The sequence below is a fragment of the Stenella coeruleoalba genome (genome assembly GCF_951394435.1).
Source record: "Stenella coeruleoalba genome assembly, chromosome: 2".
NCBI lineage: Eukaryota > Metazoa > Chordata > Mammalia > Artiodactyla > Delphinidae > Stenella > Stenella coeruleoalba.
In genome coordinates this window covers 153947867-153973645 of record NC_137147.1, presented here as the reverse complement: position 1 = coordinate 153973645, position 25779 = coordinate 153947867, and the positions used below count along the sequence as shown (strand labels likewise).

General features: G+C 41.3%; 1 protein-coding gene across 4 annotated transcripts in view; it reads right to left on the bottom strand.

Annotated features, from left to right (window-relative positions):
* MYO5A (myosin VA) overlaps window positions 1–25779 on the bottom strand; it is a 187268-nt gene that overhangs the window by 121926 nt on the left and 39563 nt on the right. For all 4 annotated transcript variants that reach the window (XM_079914136.1, XM_079914137.1, XM_079914138.1 and 1 more), the window contains exons 2-3: window positions 4528–4638; window positions 1208–1379 (exon numbers count right to left, since the gene is read on the bottom strand). In XM_079914136.1, coding sequence (XP_079770262.1) covers window positions 1208–1379; window positions 4528–4638 — 283 coding nt within the window. The remainder of the gene's footprint in view (window positions 1–1207; window positions 1380–4527; window positions 4639–25779) is intronic.

Genomic DNA, 25779 nt, shown 5'->3' with positions numbered 1-25779 from the left:
TCCTTAAATTTTACAGCAAGTATATATTAACTTAAAGTCATTCATTCAACAAATATTTGACTACAGCTAGCTTTCAAGTCATTACTAAGTGCTATATTTATAACAGTAAACAAACAAAAAGACAAATCTAAATGGAGTATAACCTTTAAAAATTGTGGGGACTTCCCTGGTGGCGCAGTGGTTAAGAATCCACCTGCGAATGCCGGGGACACGGGTTCCATCCCTGGTCCGGAAAGATCCCACATGCCGTGGAGCAACTAAGCCTATGGGCCACAACTACTGAGCCTGTGCTCTACAGCCTGTAAGCCACAACAACTGAGCCCATGGGCCACAACTACTGAAGCCCTTGTGCCTCAAGTCTGTGTTCTGCAAGAAGAGAAGCCACCACAATGAGAAGCCCGCACACCACAACAAAGAGTAGCCCCTGTTCGCCACAACTGGAGAAAGCCCATGTCAGCAACAAAGACCCAATGCAGCCAAAAAAAAGCAAAACAAAACAAAAAGTGTATCACTGTACTGTACACCTGTAAGTTATATAACATTGTACATCAATTATATTTCAATGAAAAATTTTTTAACAAAAGGAAAAAATTTTGCCCTTATGAACCTTATATTCTAGAGGGAAATTCAGACAATAAAATAAGTAAGAAAAATATATATCATAGGTTAGACAGTAGTAAGGAAAAGGGGGGAAAATTAAACAGAGAAGGAAGATAGACAACTAGGAGAAGAAAAGATAGGGCGGAAAGGCTTCACTGAGAAGGTAGCAAATGTGCAAGAAAAAAATAAATTGAAGAAAAATGAAAATTGAGAAAAAGAAATATTCAGTTAATAGGTAGGGAAGAAAAAGAGCAAATATCAAGGATATAAAAGGTATAAATTCTTTTAAGAAGAAAATATACCTGTTCCTTTCCAAAACAGGAGCGTAATGAAGAAATGCTGAGTGCTGAGTTGGGTACACCAAGCAGAGACTTAGAAGGAAATGAATGGAAATCCCAGACCTGGGTCTCAGCAGAGAATGATTAGTGAAAGAAGGATAAGAAGTCAGTAGAGAAAGATAAGTCAGATAAGAAAGATAAGAAAGTCAGATAAGAAGTCAGTAGGGACATGGGAGAAAATAAGAATTGTCCCCATGCACAATATTTCCATGGCCCTGTCCATTAGAGAAAAGAATTCACAGTTCACTCAGACAGCAACGCACACTCACCACAATATGTATAAATAAGTTTGGAATCAATAAAGCGGACTCTGAGATTGTGGAGTACAGCAGGCTCGTGAAGATAGCTGAGGGCTGTGAGGTCATTTTCACCCACAAGTATGTCAGGGTTTCTTAAGTGAGGCAGCTCCTTTGTCTTTGGATCTAGACGATATTCCAAATCCTGAAAATGCACAAGATATAGCATCTGGATAAATAATGACAATAAACCCAAAACAGGCACATACATTTTGCTTATTTCCTATTCCTGATTTGCTTCTCAGCTATTAAATGCATTCTTTTCCTGGCACCTTCCAAAACCACAGAAACTGGTGGAAATGGCAAAAAAAATAAGGAGAGTCTTTGTTTTCACTAGATGTATTAACTCATATTAACAATTTTTGATAATACACTTTGAAAAATCAAAGCCTAGAATTTTTTTTACCTAGTTACTAGACCAGAGTTTTTAATCTTTAGTTAAATAAGCTTTTTATTTTTCCTCTTCACCTATTATAAGTGACAGACAGCATAAGAGAGTGGTAAGAGCTTGGCCCTAGAGCCAGATCAACCCAGGTTCAAATCCTAAAACTGGTACTTACTCCTTTTGTGGTCTTGGGTATATTATTTAACCTAAATCTTTCATTTGTAAAATGGGCATCATGGAAATAGCTCATAGGGGTGTGGTAAAAATTAAGTGAGACAGTGCCTGGTATGTGCTAAGTACTTGGGAACTCCTGAACCCTGAGAGGTCCAAGAATCCCTAAAATTAGGTGTTAACACTTTGTGTGTATGAACATATGTGTAAATATACACATATATGTGTATTTTTTAAAAAACACAGTCTATGGTTTTTATTCAACTTTTAATGAGGTGCTTGGGCCCCCAAATTAAGAAGTACTACTCACTTTAAAGCCAAGGGACTATGGCTTTATGGCAAAGCCAAGCATGGAGATTGTTACTCAACTACGTATTAAGGACAAACAACACACGACACATGATAAGGAAAAAAAAATGGCAATATAATTGCAGAGAGGGACAAGCTGATTTTGTAAAAAGACTTTTGTTAATACTTTTGTTAATACTAAGATATATAGAGGTCAAATGTTCAAATCAGGTTGGAATGACTGCAAAATGGGGAGGAAATTTTTACAATCTGCCCCTCGACCTCTCTCTGCCTGTTTATTAGGGTATAATAATAAAACTTTTCCAAAGCAGACTGGTCCTTGCATTGGCTCCTGCCATACAAAAAAGCCACTTCTGGCTGTGTGATCTCAGGTAGACTGCTTAATGTCTTGGCTTCCTTATTTGGAAAATGGTTATAATACCACCTATGAACCCACAGGATTGCTGTGAGAATTAACATAAGAAAATATAGGGACTCCCCTGGTGGTCCAGTGGTTAAGACTCTGCCCTTCCACTGCAGGGGGCACGGGTTCAATCCCTGGTTGGGGAACTAAGATCCCACATGCACAGCCAAAAAAGAAGAAAATATAGCCTAAGGTACCTAACGTCGTGCCTCACAGAGTGGATGATCAATGAATGTTGAGTAAATTAATTCCTTAGTTAGCAGTCAAGGCCCTCAATTCTTCCCTGCCTTCTTTCTGAATAAACTCCTTGTCTCTGTTTTGCTCTCCTAAAATTCATCCTCCATGCTGCCAACAGTGAGTCCTTTCTAAAACACAAACCTGGCACCCTTCTTCTGTTTAAAAACACTACAATCACTCCCTATAGCACACCAGTTGAAGTCCAAGAGTTTCAGCATGAACACCAGGCCCTCTGTGATCTGGTTCCCACCTCCATCCTCTTGCCAGTCCTGTACCCTCACTTCACATCCCAACAACATGGAATTTGCGCAGTTCCCCAAACACACATCACTGTACAAGCCTCCCTGCCTTTGTCCATGCTTTTCTAGATCCCTGAAATGCACTCCTCCTTGTCTACTCATTCTTTAGACAATGCCTCGCTGACCCTTAACCTTCACCAGTCCCTCTGGCCACGACCCACTCTGTTCTATTTTTGTTTCTTGTTTATATTTATTATATCATGTGTCACACTATTCATAAGTATATGTACTTTTCCTACCTGACATTAATGTCAGAGAGCATATCTTTTGCCACCTCTTAACATGGTCTATAGCAGGTACCTTAACACACAAGCCTTGAATTAGTACACACACCTTTCTAAATCTCTGCTCCAGTCAACTTGTGATATTCACTATCTCCAAAATATATTCCAATCCTCACAAAGTCTACTCCCTTCTCTTTGTTAATCCAAATTCTATCTAGTCAAAATTCTTCCTTCTCTTTGAAGCCTTCCTTGAAGCAGCCCACAGTGATGCTTCCCTCTTTTGGGATCCTAAAGTCCTCACTGTCTTTACAGTACAGCAGAGTGGTAATGAGCACAGACCAGAAAGGCAATCTCCTGGCTTTAAGTCCCAGCTGCATCCCTTAATGCGTGTATAACCCGGAGCAAGTCCCAAACTCTCTGAGCCTCAGGTTCTTCATCCATAAAGTGGTAAAGATAATAGCCCAACCTCACAGGACTGTTATGAGGATTAAGTGAGTTACAGCATATAAAGAGCACTTAGAACTATGCCTGTACATAGTAAGTGCTCAATATATATTAACAGTCAGGACAGCATTATTCACTTGGCAGTTAATCATAAGCTTATCTTTTGACATCTTAATATTGCTGTGTTGAACTACTTTTTATATCCTGTATTTTCCTGGCTAGATTATAACTTGTTTAGAGGAAATTAACGTCACAAAGGTTTTTAAGAAAAAAGTGTGACATTGCTGTTAAATGCAGTGGAGAGATTAAAAAGGGTAGAACTAAGACTCCACTCATGCAGTGAATGCAGATGGGAAAGAGATACAACTGGTTTTAAGTTTTTCTGGCCACTAGCAAAGTATTTTATATAACAGCTTCTAAGTAAATATTTTTCTAATACCTAGTTCCAGCAAATATCATATCTCAAACTGGCTCCTTAAATGTTGCTTTCTTAGTTAATGTGAATAATTTTAATAGTATCCTAAACAAAATACAGATAAACAGGAATATCTTTGGGAGGATTAGATGTGAATCTAAACCAGGTCATAATAAATTCATAAATCAAAATAATGGATTTTTAAAAGTACCTGCTATTTTCACTAAGCCATTGAGATAGAAAATTGAGTTTGCCATTTTGCTATTTTTATCAATTAAGTAAGTGAAAATATTATATTAATTCAAAATTTAATTTCCACGTGAAGTTAAGCATGTCACAGCAAATTTACACTTTTGAATTTCCTTCACTTTATGCCAATAACAACAAATAAAAGCAAAATTCTTACCTTTCCATCCTCAAGGTGAAGCAGGAGGACTTTATCTCCTGGCTTATAATCTTTGAGCAACTCTGCTGACTTCCAAACTTCCTCGGGATCAGGTATCCAAACCCTGGCAAACTAGAAGACAAAAAGAAAAAAAAATTTTAAACCAGCAAATCAAGCATTCTTGACCTGCGCTAAACATGAGGAGATTTTCAACTAAATCTGGAAAGAAGCACCTTTGTGTTTTGTCAACAGCAAGCTCCAGCTCAGATTTCCACAAGTATTTTGGAAACAGTAATGAGTAGGTACTTTGCCAAAGGTTAGATTTCCAAGAGCTAGGTGTTAACAACACTTACAGATAGTAGACAGAGGCTAAGGCCCTTACACTCACCAGAGACAAGATATTTAAATAGCAAACATCACTCTGACAACCAACTTCCCCTTTATCCTATCTCTATCTCTGGGGAAGGTATCCAAAGAGAAACAGGTCAGAAGTCAGTCTATTATTACCACTGTCTTTTTATGATTCTTTTCCATCTTAACCAATGAGATCGGTAGCTCTGCAGAAACAACTATACCAGAACTGGGTCAGTCTGGAAGGTATATATAACTTAGATGTTGAGACAGAGAGCAAGCTCAACTTGACAATGCCCCTTCCTATTGCCTCTATCACCTCCAACCCTACTTTGCACTCTCCCCTTAGACCCCCAGTGAAAATACACATGGCAGCCCTGAGGAAGAGGACTAAGCTTGTTCAGCCACATCCAGTGTGAAGACTGGGAAGGAAGACAAGAAGGCAAGGTCCCAAGATCCCATGAGAAACCTAGAAATCGGATGTGGCAGCAAGAGTCAGGGAGGAATCAGAAATAGGGCTGGACACACCTACCCACTGAGTCTGCTCAGGTACCTGGTGAAACAGAAGCAGTTAGCGACAGATAACCCAAGCCAAAGTGAACCAGCCGCAACAGAGCTCCCAGCAAGACAAGGGAGGGTCCAGTGTCACATAACAGCTCTGTCACCAGCTGTCTCCACTAGCTAATAGAGGGTGTGACTTTCCTGCAATGCTCCCCATTCCCTTTTTTACTCATGCTGCTCTAGTTTTACCCCTCGTTACCTTGTGAGTCCCTCAAATATCTCACTTATGATTCCTCAGACCTTATTTTAGTTATTTATGGATCTGTCCACCTCCTACACTAGGCTGCATGCTCCTTAAGCCATCTTTGAGCCCCCTAGAGGTTGGCTCAGCTCCTTGCCCACAGTTCATGGGGCATTTGTCTTGATTTTATGTAAGACAGAGGTAGGACAAGGGAAGGAAACAAAGTCAGGAGAATGGGGATGAGAGGTAGCAAAGGCAAACATCACAGACCCACCTCAGGATTTTTCCTGAAGCCACAAAGCACAGCTGAGATGGGGTAGGAGTCAGAGACTCAGGGAAGAGATTCATGGAGTAGTAGGCAAAGAAAGGGTAAACACTGATGTAGGAACTGTAGGAGAAGGATAAACAAGGATTTGGGATCTGAGGTACTGTAACTAAAGCCACAAAAACTGTAGGAGATGAAGAAGAGAGAAAAAGCCTTAAACTAGATACACTAAAATATAAACACACATCAAAGATTTATGACAATTCAAAGGTACCCCTAATTAGAAAGGAGAGTAAGGGCAAAAATGGAGATGGGCTAAATCTTATGGAAACAGTCAAAATCTGAGAAAAGACTGCTAGCACAGATTTAAGTTGCATAGTAGCTTTCAAGGAAAATAAAAACCATCTGTTCTTCTACAATACAATTTATGATGAGGTAATTCTGACCGAGTCTAATGGGAAAGCACTGGAAAGGTGGGTTCAGGGGACATGCCTGCGCTGGTATGTGCAGAGAGGGGAACCAAGCAACACTGGTTCAGCCTAACATGGCTTCTCAGGGGTTACACCCATCCTGTGTGCGTAAGGAGGTAGCAGGCATTTTTCTTACTGTATCCTACCACAAGGACAACACTCAAGAGGTCCTTGATTAATGCAGATGATTCACTGGAAGTTTTGCTAACTTGCATTTTGTCAGTCAAGGAACCCTAAAGTGTGGGCACCAAGAGTAATTGTTTCTGATGCCTCAGACACTTTGGGAACAAGACTGACAGCACTAACAGTAAATGACCAGTCCCTGAATCCCCAAAACTCTGACCCATGTGATTCTCTCTCCTTCCCCAAACTCCCACACACATAATTTGCTTTTCATACAGCACATGTGCACATCTTTCCTAGCTCCCCTATTAAATCATAAGCAGCTTGGCAACATGGAATCTGCTTGGTTCATTTTTGATACCCCATTGTGAATGTTCACAAAAAATGAATGCTTTATGTGACAATTCAAACAAGCCTATAATAAAAACTATGTGTCCCTCTAGGCTATGAACTGAAGCAGAAGAAAAATCCCAAATCATCAACACCCCTTCCTCTGAACCCTGACATTAACACTGACACTCCATATGGTTACTAAGTAATTCACATAACCTTTAAGGCATGTTTTTGAGGTAGAAAATTCTATGGAATTTTCTATTCCTACTATGCTAAAGCACATAATGGGCTTCCAGAAATTACACACACACACACACACACACACACACACATACACACACACACAAATATCTGTTGAATGAAAGAGTGATATAATGAACTCCCATATACCCACCACTTAGGTTCAGAAATAGAACATTACTCCTCGGGGGGATATATTCTTAAACATTTCATTTTCTCTCCATTTTCAATCACTACTGCCATTGTCCAGTCATGCCAATCTATGTGTTTGCAGTATCCTGAATAAGCCCTGCTGCCTTACATTTGCTTTGCCTATTTCCTCCTTCTGAAACACAACCCCTCCCCCTTTCAGATAGCAGACTCCTATTCATTCTTCACATCTGTGTTAAAGTACCTCCTTCTCTAAGAAGACTTTCCTGACTTATCATCATCATTTGGCACTCTGTTCTCAATGTCCTCATTACCTCATACAATCTTCCTCTAGAATCCTTATCCCACTAAATGATGACTTTGCTTGCCTATCTCACTTGGTAGACTGTAGGTTCCTTGAGAGGGGGGGTGCATCTTATTCATCTCTGTCTCTTCAGCACTTAACACAGGGCCTGCCTAATAATTTCTTAATAAACTTTTGTTATATGAATGTTCCTGGCCTTAGACATTATACTCTAAGAGGGTAGATTAAAAGAAGTATTGGCCAGAGGCTCCCAGAATCTTCTGAAAGGGTCTATAATTTCCAGAAGTAGAGAAAGATGAAGGTGACATTGGAGAGTTGAGTTATACAGGAAATCTTGGCGTGACAGAAGGAAAAAGAGCCAGACATGAAAGGAGTACAGAAGTAATGAAACATCCTTTCCTCCCCCCACCGCAAACCTCCATCCCTTCATAATTCATGTATTTAGAGTGGACGCTATACCTCACTTCCAGAACAGAGAGCCCCACTTCCAATCCCACCACAAATTCTTTACTTAGAAGGCAAAGAGGTGCTGTGACCACCACTTCTACCAGCCATCTCCTGGAGCAGCAAAGGGGAGAACAGATGGGAAGAAAGGTAGGCCAAGAGGTTAAAGCAGGGAAAGAGGGTCACACTAAAATGGCGGAAGGAGAAAAGATCGGCTGGAGTGAACACAAGATACATTCTGAGTAGGGCTGGAAGTAAAGAGCAAAAGTGTCCTGTGCCCCTACTGCGGCTTTTTAACAGATACAAGCATACCTCATTTTATTGTGCTCTGCTTTATTGTACTTTGCAGATATGGCTTTTTTACAAATTGAAGGTTTGTGGCAACCCTGTTTCAGGCAAGTCTACTGGTGCCATTTTCCTACAGGATTTGCTGACTTCATCTCTGTGTCACATTTTGATAATTCTCACAATATTTGAAACTTTTTCATTATTGTTATATTTGTTATGGTGATCTGTGATCTTTGATGTTACTATTGTAATTGTTTTGTGGTGCCGTGAACCGCACCCACATAAGATGACGAACCTAAATGATAATGTTGTGTGTGTTCTGACTGATCCACCAACTACTGGCTCTTTGCCTGTCTCTTCCTCTCCTTGGGCCTCCCTATTCTCTGAGACACAACAATATTGGTATTAGGCCAATTAATAACCTTATAATGGCCTCTAAGCATTCAAGTGAAAGGAAGAGTTGCAGGCCTCTCACTTTAAGTCAAAAGCTAGAAATGATTAAGCTTAGTGAGGATGGTGCATCAAAAGCTGAGATAGGCTGAAAGCACTTACACCAAATAGTTGGCCAAGTTGTGAATGCAAAGAAAAAGTTCTTGAAGGAAATTAAAAGTGCTACTCCAATGAACACGCAAATGATAAGAAAGAGGAACAGCCTTACTGCTGATATGGAGAAAGTTTTAGTGTCTGGAAGGCAGATCAAACCAGACACATTCCCTTAAGCCAAAGCCAAATCCAGAGCAAGGCTCTAACTCTCTTCAATTACGTGAAGCCTGAGAGAGGTGAGGAAGCTGAAGAAAAATGTGAAGCTAGCAGAGGTTGGCTCATGAGGTTGAAGGAAAGAAGCCGTCTCCATCACATGAGTGCAAGGTGAAGCAGCAAGGGCTGATGTAGAAGCTGCAGCAAGTTATCCTGAAGATCTAGCTAAGATAATGAAGGTGGCTACACTAAACAACAGATTTTCAGTGTAGACAAAACAGCCTTACTTTGGAAGAAGATGCCATCTAGGACTTTCATAGCTAAAGAAAAGTCAACGCTTGGCTTCAAAGCTTCAAAGGACAGGCTGACTCTCTTGTTAGAGGCCAGTGGAGATGGTGATTTGAAACTGAAGCCAGTGCTCACTTACCATTCCCCAGAACCTAGGGCCCTCAAGAATTATGCTAAAACTATCTGCCTATGCTCTATAAATGGAACAAAGCTTGGATGACAGCACACCTGTTGACAACATGGTTTACTGAATATTTTAAGCCGACTGTTGAGACCAATTGCTCAGGAAAAAAAAAGATTCCTTTCAAAATATTACTGCTCATTGACAAGGCACCTGGCTATCCAAGACCTCTGATGGGGATGTAAAACAAGATTAATATTGTTTTCATAACTATTAACACAACATTCATTCTGCAGCTCACAGATGAGGAGTCATTTTGACTTTCAAGTCTTATTCTTTAAGAAATACTTTTTTTTTTTTTTTTGAGGTATGCGGGCCTCTCACTATTGTGGCCTCTCCCGTTGCGGAGCACAGGCTCCAGAAGCACAGGCTCAGCGGCCATGACTCACGGGCCCAGCTGCTCCGCGGCATGTGGGATCCTCCCGGACCGGGGCACGAACCCATGTCCCCTGCATCGGCAGGCGGACTCTCAACCACTGCGCCACCAGGGAAGCCCAAGAAATACTTTTTTTTTAAAAAAGAAATTTATTTATTTATTTATTTTTGGCTGCGTTGGGTCTTTGTTGCTGCATGCAGGCTTTGTCTACTTGTGTCAAGTAGGGGCTACTCTTTGTTGCGGTGCACGGGTACCTCATTGTGGTGGCTTCTCTTATTGTGGGGCATGGGCTCTAGGTGCACAGGCTTCAGTAGTTGTGGCACGTGGGCTCAGTAGTTGTGGCTTGCGGGCTCTAGCGCGCAGGCTCAGTATTTGTGGCACACGGGCTTAGTTGCTCCATGGCATGTGGGATCTTCCTGGACCGGGGCTCGAACCCATGTCCCCTGCATTGGCAGGCGGATTCTTAACCACTGAGTCACCAGGAAAGTCCCAAGAAATACTTTTTTTATTCTTTAAGAAATACTTTTCATTGCCATAGACAGTGATTCCTCTAATGGAACTGGGCAAAGTAATTGAACCATTATGGAAAGGAGTCACCATTCTAGATGCCATTAAGGACATTTGTGATTCATGAGAATAGGTCAAATACCAACATTAACAGGAGTTTAAAAGAAGTTGATTCCAGCCCTCATGGATGTCTTTGAGGAGTTCAAGACTTCAGTGGAGGAAGTAATTACAGATGTGGTAGAAATGGCAAGAGAACTAGCATTAGAAGTGGAGCCTGAAGTTGTGACTGAATTAGGGCAACCTCATGATATAACTTTAATGGATGAGGAGTTGCTTCCTGTGGAGAAGCAAAGAAAGTATTTTTTTTGAGAGAGAAATCTACTCCTGGTGAAGATGGCTGAAATTACAACAAAAGATTTAAACTTAGTTGATAAAGCAGCAGGGTTTGAGAGGATTGACTCCAATTTTGAAAGAAGTTCTGTGGGTAAAGCACTATAAACCAGTACTGCATGATACAGAGAAATAGTTCACGAAAGGAAGAGTCAAGCGATGTGGCAGATTTCAGTGTTGTCTTATGAAATTGCCACAGCCATTCCAACCTTCAATAACCATTACCCTGATCAGCAAGCAGCCATCAACATCGAGGCAAGACCCTCAACCAGCAAAAAGCTTATGACCCACTGAAGGCTTAGATGATGGTTAGCATTTTTTAGCAATAAAGTAATTTTTAATTAGGTATTATACATTGTTTTTTAGACATAATGCTATTGCATACTTAATAGACTACAGTATAGTGTAAACATAACTTTTATTATGCACTGGGAAACCAAAAAATTATTGTGACTCACTTTATTCCGATATTCATTTTATTGTGGTGGTCCAGAACTGAACCCACAATATCTCCAAGGTATGCCTGTGCCAAGGCTTACACCTTAAAAGTACTAGAACTGGTGGGCTTCCCTGGTGGCGCAGTGGTTGACAGTCCGCCTGCCGATGCAGGGGACACGGGTTCGTGCCCCGGTCCAGGAAGATCCCACATGCCACGGAGCGGCTGGGCCCGTGAGCCACGGCCGCTGAGCCTGCGCGTCCAGAGCCTGTGCTCCGCAACGGGAGAGGCCACAACGGTGAGAGGCCCGCGTACCACAAAAAAAAAAAAAAAAGGTAGTAGAGCTGGGATCCAAATCTATGTCTACACTACAAGCCAAACATTCTTTCCCTTCCACCTCCCTTTTCCCTAGTAAAAACAGTAGATTTCAGAAAGAAGAAACTGCCCTCTCCCACTCCAAAATTGTTCCCCTTTGTGTTGTAATGTAAACTGCTATTAGACTGGTCCATGTCATCAGGTAAGACTTAAGACTGTCTCATCTTGGGACTTCCCTGGTGGCACAGTGGCTAAAATTCTGCCTGCCAATGCAGGGGACCTGGTCCGGGAAGATCCCACATGCCGTGGAGCAACTAAGCCCATGCGCCACAACTACTGAGCCTGCGCTCTAGAGCCTGCAAGCCACAACTACTGAGCCTGCGTGCTGCAACTACTACTGAAGCCCACACGCCTAGAGCTTGTGCTCTGCAACAAGAGAAGCCACTGCATTGAGAAGCCTGCGCACCACAACGAAGAGTAGCCCCCGTTCACAGCAACAAGAGAAAGCCCACATGCAGTAACAAAGAACCAACACAGCCAAAAACAAATAAATAAAATATTAAATTACTTTGAAAAATCATTTTAAATAAATTGGGATAAAACATTCACATAACTATTAAAATCCTTAATGACTTGGGATAAAACATTCACATAACCTCTAGAGCCTTGTATTATTTGGCACCTCCTCCAGAAGGTTTTGGAGAACCAGCCTCATCTCACGACAGTCCCTACTCTATCCCCTTTCTTCACCCCACCAAGGGCCATCTGCACTGGTTTTCCTTCAACCGCTTAAACAATTCATGCTACCTCAAGCCTCAAGACCTTCTCTCATGCTTTCTCTTGGCCTGGAACCCTTAGCTTCACTGGTTATGTGACTGATTCCTACTTAATCTTTCACATCTCAGCTTAAGTATCTGTTATTTGAAAAGACGCTCCCTGACCTCTCCATCTAAATTAAGCCCTGTTGCTAATGCTTTCTCACATAATCCTGTACTTTTTCTTCACTATAAAGACCACGAAGACAGGGACTGGGTCTATTTTGCTCAAAACTGATGCCCAGAGCTAAACACATTGTCTTATCTATAACAGGTCTGATAAGTACCTACTGAATAAATGAATTGCCTGTTTCATCACATCTAAGACACCATCAATAATAAGATACATTCCTAATGTGAAAACCATTGTAAATGTTAGAATTCAATAAATATGACAGGTTATTATTGTACACATTGTTCTTACCCACATCTCTGACTCTATATCTCTGCATTTTTTCCCTTTTTCTGCTACTTTTGCAAATTTGTCTAAAAAAAATTTATACCCTTTCTTGAATGAGGTAGAATTTTATTTAATTTAAAAAAATTTTTTAATTTATTTATTTTTGGCTGCGTTGGGTCTTGTTGCTGCATGCGGGCTTTCTCTAGTTGCGGCAAGCGGGGGCTACTCTTAGTTGTGGTGCGTGGGCTTCTCAATGCAGTGGCTTCTCTTGTTGTGAAGCACGGGCTCTAAGAACGCGGGCTTCAGAAGTTGTGACACACGGGCTCAGTAGTTGTGACTCGCGGGCTCTAGAGTGCAGGCTCAGTAGTTGTGGGGCATAGGCTTATCTGCTCCATGTCATGTGAGATCTTCCCGAACCAGGGATGGAACCCGTGTCCCCTGCATTCGTAGGCAGATTCTTAACCACTGCGTCACCAGGGAAGTCCCAAGGCAGAATTTTAAAAATAAAACAACCCACTTAACAAAACCCAGTTTAAGTGTTCTGACCTCTAGAAAGCCTTCCTTGACCATTAAGTTAAGGTAGGGGCTCCTGCTTGGACCTTCCATAATTTCTGGGTTTTATCTCTATGCACTTTTCACATTCCACTGTAATTATCTTCCCACAGGCCTGTCTTTTTAACTAGATTGTGACCTCCTTGAGGACAGGATCTATGATATACCCATTGGCATCATACTCATACCTGGCCCAATGCTTAGCAAAGTAGATGCCAGGAGATGTCAGTTGAATGAATGAATAACTGAATAGACGAGTCTTTAGGAGTCACAGAACTTCCACAGATTTGAAATGTGAGAAATGGTACACTAAAACACAAAGCCAGTCATGGCAGAAGCCATAGAACTGAAAATAATTTCATTAGCTACCAGTGCAAGCATGAGTCACTCACACTTAAAAATACAAAAGGCTGGCTTGCCCAAATGAAATACCATTTCCCAACAGGAAGTTACTTTAAAGATAAGGAACAGAACATGAAGAGCCTCTGTGTTAGTAAAAGATATTCATATTTATATCTTATGTGCTAACTATCTCTCTGTCCATAGCTTGGGTAGACTTTTGATCAACAGAATTCCCTTAAAAACTGTTTGAACAAAACTCACAGTTTCTACTTTGTAGCATTAATATTTTTAATTGCATATACAACAGGCTAGGCTAATAATACAAGGTTGCGGTGTTCGTTTGATATACTGAAAGTTCAACTAGGTGTGTGATGAGCACCAAGGAGGCAGGTGCCCCCAGAGATACCCTAAGGGAAGAGAACCACAGAAGAAGTGCTGCTGGACTCAGGCCAGCTGCTGGCCATGCTTGCACCTTGATCATGGTGAGACAATTACTAGAAAACCAAGAAGCAGAAATCATTAGATATTGAGGTTATGAAACTCTAACTCAGCAATTCCCAAACTTCTAGAGACCAAGAGTACACTCTTCTTCCCTCAACTGTGACAGCCTTAAGGTGCTAAAGAGCAGTGCTGAACTGACAAGAGCATCCGAATCAGCACCAGTAGCACTGAACTGACAAGGGCTGGGGGTTCTCAACAGGACTGACAGAAATTGACTGGACAATGGGGATATGAGAAAGCTCAAATTCAACTGCTGCTCTATTTTAGGATGTAAAAATCTCCTGGTTTATGAAATAAAGGACATTGGTTCTTAAGCAAGAGTTACTCCAACTGCATATGCTGAGAGAATATTTTGAAAGACAAATGCAGCACAAGAAGCAGAGGCTGTAAAAGAACTGAGGCCTCAGCTTTTTCCTCAGACGTCAAGCTGGGGTCCTGGCACTGATGTGACCACACCCTTCTAGCTGATCAAAATGGATTTCCCTGGAAATAAAAATTTTATTCTGTCTGTGATGACTGAGGAGGACATTACTTCTTTCTATCCTTTTATAGTGGCTTCTCACTCTTACAAAAATTTTATGAGTCTATGTACTTCTTCTTAATACATAAAAAACTAAAATTTTTAAATATTGCAAAATTATCACACCTAAAATTGCTTTCCTTTTTTATTATTATACATAGAATTAGTTTTCCCTCACTCATTTTTCCTAGTTTTCTTAGTTATTTAAGCTTCTATTACAGACAATTTCATAAGTTATTTTAGCATGCTTCATACAAAACAGATTCTGCTTTGCTATCTCACTCTACAACCTTCATAAAAGCTACTCTAAATTTATTTCATTTTCAATCTGTATCTGGGATAATCAGCTTCTTCTATTTACTACCCACAGTATAAAAAGTACTTCCTTTTATTTGACCTAATTACTTCTTTGAGGCTTCAGAGGATGCCCCCGAGTTCTTATGTATACAGTGAATAAGTCCACGTTGCCCTCTTCTTGTGTTTCACAGCTTTCTGAGATTTCACCAGATAAAAAGTTCATTCTTTATCCTTTCAGATTGAAGAGTCCAATTTTTTTGAACAGTGCCTTATTCTTGCTTATTTTTAATCTCTCTGAATTTCAATTTTCTCACTTACGAAATAAAGCAATTAGACAATAGAGAATTTAGAGTCAAGGTTAAGCACACCGGCTTTGGAGTCAGACAGATCCAGTGGCTCAATACTTCAACTAGGTTGGAAGACTTGGAGCAAATTACCCAACTTCCTTCCTCAGTGACCTCACCATATAAAACTAGTTACTAATAATACGTCAAAAGTTGTCCTCAGAAAAATGAGCTAAAATTTAAAGACCTTTACATTATATCGTCACCATCCCTATTCCACCCCAACCCCAGATTTAAGCACCTCATTTGGCTTAGCCTAAATTCCTTTACTAGAGTCTACAATGTACTGTGCAGTCTGGTCCCTGCCCTTGGGTTTAACATCACCTCATTGGGGTCTTCTCCCTTCCTCTGAGCTGACTGTGCCAGCCTTCTCTTGTTCCTAGAACACCCCAACTCTTTCTGACTTCAAGGCTGTTACTGTGCCCTCTGCTGAGAGCATCCTCCACTCAACCCCCAACTCTTCTTACAGCTGGCTCCTTACTCTTCAGGTCTCACTTTAGATGTCTCCTTTGCAGAAAGGTCCTCCCTGGCCACCCTATAAATTGATTTGTTTACTTATCTGTCTCCCCAACTAGTCTGAAAGCCCTGTAAAAGCAGGGATCACCACTAATTCTAGAACCTAGAACAACGCCTGGCAAGTAATCAATAAATATGTGTGGATAAAAGTGGTTAGTATACTGTCTATATGGCTGAAAAAATAGGTCAGGACCAGGATGTGAAAGACTTCACATCACATGTTAAGCAGTTTGGCCTTTATACTGCAGAAGATAGGGATTCATCAAAGGCCTGTAAGCAGGGTAATCAGTGACCAGATGTTTCTAATAGCCTAGTTCTAATCAGCAGTTCCTTAATCACAGTCAAAAGCATATCTTGTACCACTTCTGCTTGTTATTAGTTGTTCTTCCCCCAAGTTGTGTGTATACTACTGTCACTCACATTTTAAATGCAAACGAAGTTTATCTAATATACACAATGCTTCCAAAATGTCATTCATATTAGGCAAATGGGGTCTGCAATGGAGGGATTGGGAGTCATCTTTGCCTAAAAGCAGGGGCTGGGAGGGTGGTCCAGTTTGTATTATTTCATGAATGCTGGGAGCTAGAGGAAAAATTCTTACCCTGGAAGCAAGAGCCTTGGGAGTAAGTTCAGTGGCAGGGGCAAGGGGAGGGACACTTAAATGAGCTATAGCTTTGAGAGAGCAAATGAGCAAGACACCTTGCAGGCTGGTTGAATCACCTAAGGAAAAGAACCCTGCTAGCCTGCTTCTGAATGAAAGCACTAACCCTGGGCTCCAGGCCATTTCCCTAACCCATCTGCCCCTCTTTTTTAAAAGAAATGTCCTTTTAGCTGAATTTTAGCTGGGGAAAGCAGTGGAAAAAGTTGCCCTAGGCTTTATATTTGGAAAAAAAAGGCTGGCTCAAAAGATGTTTAAGAAAAATTTAAAACTTGTGGGTGGCAAAATACATCATAAACAAAGTCAAAATACAAATTGGCTCCCCCAAAATTTTGTAGCAAACTAATTCCCTTATCATATAAAGAGCTCTTACAAATTAATAAGAAAAAGACAAATAACCCTGTAGCAAAATAGGCAAACGAAAACAGGCAACTCTCAGAAGCATCATTAAAAAAAATTAAACATAAGATGTCCAATTCACTAATAGTTAAAGAAATGCAAATGCACAATTTAAAATAATGTGTACTGGATTTGAAAAGATTTAAAGAGTTGATAATAACATGTGTGGGGAAGAAAGTGGACAATTAAGCATTTTCACATATTGGTGATAGGATAAGCAGGCACAACCTTTTTAGACAGCAATTTGGTAATTTCTTTTACAATGTAAAGTGTATACTTCAGGGATGCATACCAAACTGGGATGCAGGCAGACTTCTGACTTTGTATTTTATGTATTTCTATATTGTACATTTCTTGATAAGTATTAGTTTTATAATAAAACCAAAAGTTTTAAAAATATGCACATCCTTGACTCATAATGTCTTTAGGAAATTTTCCCACGAAATACTAAAAAATACAAATAATTATTTCCAAAAATGTTCTGTAGCATTGTTTGCAAAAGTGAAAACTTAGAAATCAAAATGGTTAATATATATCTACATTAATATAAAGGTTAATATAACTATAGTAATATATAGTTAAAAATTTATGGTATATCTATATAATGGAATATTAAAAAAATAATAATAATAAGGTAGGTCTATATGTACTGACGTGGAAAGCTACTGTTGATTGGAAACAGTAAGATGCAAAACAGCATAATTTTATGATTCTATTTTTGTTTAATATATATTCATATATCCATAAAATATGGTGGCTTGACAGTCAACAGGTTTTCATTTATGGTTTACACTCTTGTGAACAATGCTTGAAGTCTGTCATTAGAACATTCATCCTTCTGCCCAATCATGAATGAGTGACACCCTCTGTGAGACCTCTCTGGGGAAGGGAGACCACAGCTGGGCAGTGGGGCTGGCCGTGCCTTGGACTCCATCTCAGTGTGGCTTTGTTCCTCTCCATTAGTCTATGTGTGTCCTCCTAAAGAGATTTAAGAAAATGTTTCTTTGTAGGAGAGAGCTGTGAAAAAAAAGCCACCTGTTTGCACGTGTGATAGAAGTGAAGCTTATGTAAAGAGGTCTCTAAAAGTGACTGTTCTGACCATATGCTATCTCCTCTATCCCAATCCCCACAACCCTGCCCAGCTTTGTTCCACAAAGTCACAGGTCCCTGCCCTCCTCTCAAGCTTTCTCTCTGACCACACCTCCCCTCACTTTTTTGTGCTCCAACTCCAATGGTCTTTTTCAGTTTCTCAAAAGTGCCAGACTCTCCCTACCATGAGACTTCTCACAATCTGTGCCCTCTGCTTGGAACTCTCCTCCCCTCCCCTCATTAACAGCTTGGTTTCTTTCAAACCTCAGCTTGGCCTACACTCTTTCTGAGAAGCTACCCTGACTGATTACCTCCTGTTGCTCTGTGTGTCTTCACAGCAATGTGAAACCTCCCCTTTTGGGTGCTTAGCACAGTTATTTGTGTCTCTCCTCCCACTAAGCTCCATCCTGTCTATTTTTACTCACTGTTGCACGTCTACCACCCAAAACAGTGCCTGGCACATGAATGAACAGTATGTGTATATGAATGTATGATTATGGATAATATATTAAACACACCATATAAAAAGTTACCACCAGCTATGAACAAGTAGAATTTGAAATTCACTTACACTGGAAGTACCATTTACACTGGAATCCTCCAAAAATGAAATACTTATGTATAAGCCTAACAATATATGCACAAGACTTACATGAGGAAAACCACAAAACTCTGATTAATGAAATCAAAGAAGAACTAAATAAGTAGAAAGATATTCCATGTTCATGATTAGGAAGACTCAATATTGTCAAGATGTCAGCTCTTCCCAACTTGACTTATAGATTCAGTGAAATCCCAATCAAAAGCCCAGCAAGTTATTTTATGGATATCTACAAAGTGATTCTAAAGTTTACAGGGAGAAGCAAAAGACCCAGAAGAGCCAACACAATACTGAAGAAGAACAAAGTTGGAGGACTGACATTATCTGACTTAAGAATTACTATAAAGCTACAGTAATAAAAAAGAGTGGGGTATTGGTGGAAGAAAAGACAAATGGATCAATGGAACAGAATAGAGAGGCCAGAAATAGATCCACATAAATGTAGTCAACTGACCTTTGACAAAGGAACAAAGACAGTATAATGGAGCAAAAATAGTCTTGTCAATAAATGGCACTGGGGACTTCCCTGGTGGTGCAGTGGTTAAGAATCCGCCTGCCAATGTAGGGGACATGGGTTTGAGCCCTGGTCCAGGAAGATCCCACAGGCCGCGGAGCAACTAAGTCCGTGTGCCACAACTACTGAGCCTGTGCTCTAGAGCCTGCGAGCCACAACTACTGAGCCCACACGTCCAGAGCTGGTGCTCCACAACAAGAAAAGCCACCACAATGAGAAACCTGGGAACTGCAACGAAGAGTAGCCCCTGGGCTTCCCTGGTGGTGCAGTGGTTGAGAGTCTGCCTGCCGATGCAGGGGACACGGGGTTGTGCCCCGGTCCGGGAAGATCCCACATGCCGCGGAGCGGCTGGGCCCGTGAGCCATGGCCGCTGAGCCTGCGCGTCTGGAGCCTGTGCTCCACAATGGGAGAGACCACAACAGTGAGAGGCCAGCATACTGCAAAAAAAAAAAAAAAAAAAGCTATCAATGAGCTATCACTACACACCTATTAGAATGTCCAAAATCTGGAACACTGACAACACCAAATGTTAGCAAGGATATGGAGCAACAGGAACTCTCATTCACTGCTGGTGGGAATCAAAATGGTAGTGCAACTTTAGAAGAAAGCCTGGTGGTTTCTTACAAAACTAAATATACTCTTACCATATGATCCAGCAATTGCACTCTGTGGTATTTACCCAAAGGAGCTGAAAACTTATGTCCACATAAAAACCTACACAAAGATGTTTATAGCAGCTTTATTCATAATTGCTAAAACTTGAAAGCAACCAAGATGTCCTTCAGTAGGTGAATGGGTAAATAAACTGGTATATCTCTAGATAATGGAATATTATTCAGCACTAAAAAGAAATGAGCTATCAAACCATGATAAGGCATGAGGAATCTGAAAAGACTACATACTGTATGATTCCAACTAGATGACATTCTGGAAAAGGCAAAACTCCAGGTACATACAATAAAAAGATCTGTGGTTGCCAGGGATGGGGGTGGGGAGAGATGAACAGGCAGAGCATAGAAGATATTAAGGGCAGTTTAAGAAAAAAACAACCAACCAACCAACCAAAAAACCCAAACTCTGTAATGATACCATAATGATAGCTATATGTCATTATTTACTTATCTAAATCCAAAGTATGTACAACACTGAGAACGAACCACAGTGTAAACTGTGAACTTTGGGGTATTATAAAGTATCAGTGTAGGTTCTTCAACTATAACAAATGTACCACCTTAGTGGGAAATGCTGATAATGGGGGAGGCTGTGCATGTGTGAGGGTAGGGGGTATATGAGAAATCTCTGTACCTCCCACTCAATTTTGCTATGAACCCTAACCTGCTCTAAAAAAAAAAAAGTCTTAAAAAAAAGGTTACCCACTTTGTTCAAATTTGTCATTTACATAAACGAGGTCTATCTTTTCATATCAATCACAGTGTTGGCTCTAATAATTAATTGGGATTATGACAGGAAAAGAAATTGGTTCCTTTAATTTTCTACAGCATGTTTATTTTACTTTTCATGTGAGAAGAAATGAGAACTAAATACTAATCACCACGGAAATTTAATTGTTAAACAACTACAGAGTCTTTACCTAAAACTCAAGGAACCTCCACTATATCATCTATAATTTGATCTATTTATATTCAGCTTTTAACCTACCCAGGAAACACCTGCAGAATTTAGGAAATCCCCTCTTTCAAACCCCATAGAGAGTGTGAAATTTCAGAACCAGAAGAGAGGTTAAAGCTCATTTGGCCCAAACATCTCATTCACAAGGAAATGTAAAGTTCCAAGGGCAATATATCTAGACCGCAAAGCTGGCTCAACCCAGGCCCAGCACCAGATCCAGGAAGCCTTGAGCCCAAGTCCTAAGGCTCTTTCTGGCTCCCTCTGCCTCTCTCCCATCAACTTCCTCTCTGAGTCAGAGTTAACAGATCTGTAAGAAATTGTACAGCAGCACAGATGGCAAGAGGAAAGCAAAATCAAGACTCAACTAAAATTCTTTCATTATTGCACAACTGGTTTCCTACACTTTTTCCCTAGTAAACAGTTATTGGAGACTGTTGTATAAGAAGTCCCACAAGAAAACTTTTTCCTTCATATCATCTCCCCTTAACTTCAACCCTCCAGCACAATGAAAATCTACACAGCTACAAAGTGACAAATCATAGCTTCCTTCACATATAACTAAATCCATTTATCCAATAGTATTTGTTTACTCAACAAGTATTTACTGAGTACAGACTTTGTACGAGGCACAGATCTAGGTCCTGGGATATAGCATCTGCACTGGTAGCTAGGCTTATGCTTGGGTTGCCTTATACCTATCCACTTGGGAGTACTGGAGGGTCTGCAAGAGCCATGGCATTTGTGCTATGGACCACACTGTACACACTCATTGAATTAAGAATCTTCATAATCATGCCCACTGACTGGCTTCAGAGGTCGAGACCAGCACTAGATTTAAGAACATTTATCTTGAAAAATGGTACAGATGAACCAGTTTGCAAGGCAGAAATAGAGACACAGATGTAGAGAACAAATGTGTGGACACCAAGGGGGGAAAGGGGGGGTGGGATGAATTGGGAGATTGGGATTAACATATATACACTAATATGTATAAAACAGATAACTAATGAGAACCTGCTGTATAGCACAGGGAACTCTACTTCACTTCGCTGCACAGCAGAAACTCACAAAACACTGTAAAACAACTATACCCCAATTGAAAAGTAAATAAATAAATTCACTTGTAAAAAAAAAAAAAGCTGGTGTGCCTACAATTCATGATCGCATATTGTTGCAATGGATGCTAGGGTTATCCTTGCTGGAGATTTGGGGAAATGGTCTCTAGCAATAAAAAATAATGTTGAATGCAACCACGGATTACCTGGCGATTCTACAAGATTTTCTGTTTGGTTCCACAAATGTTTATTATGTGTATATTCTATTCCATGCACTGTTCCAAGAACTGTGGAAACAAAGATGAGTAAGATATTGGCCTTCCCCTCAAGGGTCTGCTGATGAGATGGACACAGACATGGTCACACTGATGTGGTAAGGGTGGTGGTGGAGGTATGCACAAGGTGACAACACAGGAGCCCAGTGGAGGCAAACCTCACTCATCTTGGGCAAAGGAATGGAGCACACAGAGGTTTCCTGAAGGAGGGGACACCTGAATAGGGGACAGTAGGACAAAAAGGAATTACCTAGGCAAATGGGGGAAGCGTGTTCCAGACAGAGAGAACATGAGTAAAGGCATGAAGATGTGAAGCAGAATGAAATACGTGTGAGGAATAATGAGCAGTTTAGAATCATTATAACAAGAAATGAGAGGACACCAGAGAGATACCCAGAGCTCACGCCTGGCACATAATAGGTGTTCAATAAATACCTGTTGATGAAAGAATTGGCAAGAGCTTTCATCAAAAAAAAAAAAAAGGGGGGGGAGCTTCCCTGGTGGCGCAGTGGTTGAAAGTCTGCCTGCTGATGCAGGGGACACGGGTTCGTGCCCCGGTTCAGGAAGATCCCACATGCCGCGGAGCGGCTGGGCCCGTGAGCCATGGCCGCTGAGCCTGCGCGTCCGCAGCCTGTGCTCCGCAACGGGAGAGGCCACAACAGTGAGAGGCCCCCGTACCGCAAAAAAAACAAAAACAAAAACAAACAAACAAAAAAGGTATGATTATATAGTTATGCATGTTGGGCAAATTCTGTATATTCATTTTGTTAGTAGAAACAGAATATAATGCATCAGTAGAATTATAAGAAAATGAGGCAGTCAGCAAGAATATGGCTCACTCAGCATGATACTTGGAGCTGCAGGCATAATAAAGAGAAAGTGGCTGCATAGTTGTGATATTCTTATGACCACAAGAGAGGGAAGAGCTGGGGTGGTGTCTGTACAGAAGATATGGGCTGAGATCATATGGAGAAAGATAAGAGGGGGATGCTCAGGATCTGTGAGCTTGAAAGCTTCTTGGATACGGCAACCATGTCTTTTTTCTCCCACTGGCCTAGATACAGCCCACATAAATAAATCAAGTGTCTGTAACTCTACCCGTCCTTCCTCATGGCATCACATGGAGGAAACCCTGAACTAGGAAGGAACAGAACTCATATTATTCCTGATGGTTGTTTTTTTTTGTTTTTGTTTTCGTTTTTGCGGTACGCGGGCCTCTCACTGCTGTGGCCTTTCCCGTTGCGGAGCACAGGATCCGGATGCACAGGCCCAGCGGCCATGGCTCCACGGCATGGGATCTTCCCATGGCTCCACGGCATGGGATCTTCCCATGGCTCCACGGCATGGGCTCCACGGCATGTGGGATCTTCCCGGACCGGGGCACGAACCCGTGTCCCCTGCATCGGCAGGCGGACTCTCAACCACTGCACCACCAGGGAAGCCCTGCTGGTGGTTTTTTTGAGTGGGCTTCAGGCCTTTGCTGCTGTTGAAGAGGCAAGAGAATACCCAGAGCTGGGAGAAAAGGAAGTTAACACAACCTATACTCTAACAATTCCATATTGAAAACAATAGGAACTCTGGGCCAGAACAGATTCTCTATAAGAAAACAGAAGCAATGAGGTTAAGGGGCAGAAGACACCATAACTACTGGTCATAAGTTCTAAAAATCTTTCATCACACTTACATCAAATACAACTCAACAGGACTTCCCTGGTGGTCCAGTGGTTAAGACTCTGTGCTCCCAATGCAGGGGATGCAGGTTCGATCCCTGGTCGGGGAACTAAGATCCCACATGCTGCATGGTGTGGCCAAAAAATAAAATAAAAAATAAAAATAAAATAGAGGAAAAAAACAACTCAACAAGGTGAAATTTAACCTTTTGATATCTCTAACACTGACCTTCTGTTCACAGTATATCTTTTTTTATTTTTTGTTTTTTACTTAAAAAGGGGGCTGTGCATGTGTGTGGGGAGGGGTATGTGAGAACTCTCTACTTTCTGCTCAATTTTGCTGTGAATCTAAAACTGCTCTAAAATGTAAAATCTGTTTTTTAAAAAAACATGACAGGACTTCCCTGGTGGCTGAGTGGTTAAGAATCCGCCTGCCAATGCTGGGGACATGGGTTCAAGCCCTGGTCCAGGAAGATCCCACATGCCACGGGGCAACTAAGCCCGTGCACCACAACTACTGAGGCTGTGCTCTAGAGACCGCGAGCCACAACTACTGAAGCCCACGCGCCTAGTGCCTGTACTCCACAACAAAAGAAGGCACCGCAATGAGAAGCCCACACACTGCAATGAAGAGCAGACCCGGCTCTCCACAACTAGAGAAAGCCCGTGCGCAGCAACGAAGACCCAATGCAGCCAAAATTAAATAAATTTAAAATTTAAAAAAACAAAAAACAAAAACATGACACAGTGCATTAGTATAGAAGTTGAAGCAGCTCAAGGCTGGGAGCCTAAGGCCCAGGCTCCTAATCCCTGGCCCTGAATTGTGACTCTGACCCCTGACACCCTTGGACCACCTACCTGTTTTTATTCCTCCAGGTATCTAAGGGCCTATAATTGGGGTCAGATGATTACGAGAATCTGAGACTCACTTAAGCTCATTCAAGTGAAGAACAGGAAGAGCATACAGTATTAAGAATACAGGGGAAACAAAAGGATAAGGAACTAAAGAAGGGCTGAGTCTCACAGAGGCCAAAACTGACACATAGTGTTGATTCCAAGGCAGACTCAGGAAGCTCAGTGGTAGGGATTTGTTGGCCTTTCTGATGTACCACTGTTAATGGGGTCATTATTGCCCATGTGTCTACATCACTCTTGTCTAGTTTATCTTTTTTATTCTCCTCTTCAGTTGCGATTTCCAAAACAGAACATCTGAAGGGCTCAGTTAAATCCTACTGCCTCTGTTTAGACTGAACTTTTGAGACTAGGCAACATCATATGACCCTAGTTGGCCTATGAATGAGCTATCCTTGGGTCAGGTCCTCCCCTGGTCTAGTCAGCTTGGCCGGAGAGGCTGGGTCATGTGTTTCCTCAGCAGGAGTCCTAGAGGGTGAGGACAGTTGCCCTTAGAAGGAACTGTGGATATGGCAAGCACTGTGAATTCATTTATGATACACTGATGATGGCAATGCTTTGGCAGAAGTCTCAGGCGTAGAAGATGGAAAAAGTGACACCTGGGTGGTAGTAGAGACTTAGCAATAAAAAAGTTTGTGTGTGAGGCCTTTAGCAGTCAAGACACACCTAGACATTTCTGAAAAATCCATTCCTAGCACTCAGCACTCCTTCCCCACCCATTCCAATCCCATAATTTAGAAAAACACCTGCCCCCACTCTCCAGTATCCTAGGTTCTGAAGGCATTTTAATCGAGCAAATGACCTTAAAAGACGCAATGGCAAGGATGTGAAGTTCCATTCCTAAACCAGATGAACTTTTCCTTAGTTTATGGCAGTGTCCACACCCTTAACATAGCCCTAACTGTGGTTCTTCAACTTTTATCGTTATAATATAGTAATTTGGAAAAACAGTCAGGTCTGTATGGCTAATGTCACACTATAGAAGTGAGTAGTTCTGACCAAAAGCCTTGCTTCTGGTGGTCCTAATCCCTTCCTAAAGTAATTACAAGCAGCCCTCTCCCAATCGGGAAGCATCCAGAGCAACCAGAGCTCTGGAAGTCTCCCTAAGAAATCAGTCGGCACTAGAGAGACCACTTTCTTTATTCCTCCTCAAAGATTTGTTAGTATACACAGGAATTTTGAGCTCCGACACACGAATAAGTGTGTCAGGTAGAAGGTAGCTAGTCTTTGAAGCTCCATTTTAAGGAAAAATAAATTGATTAGATTCATTCACTAAACGAACAAA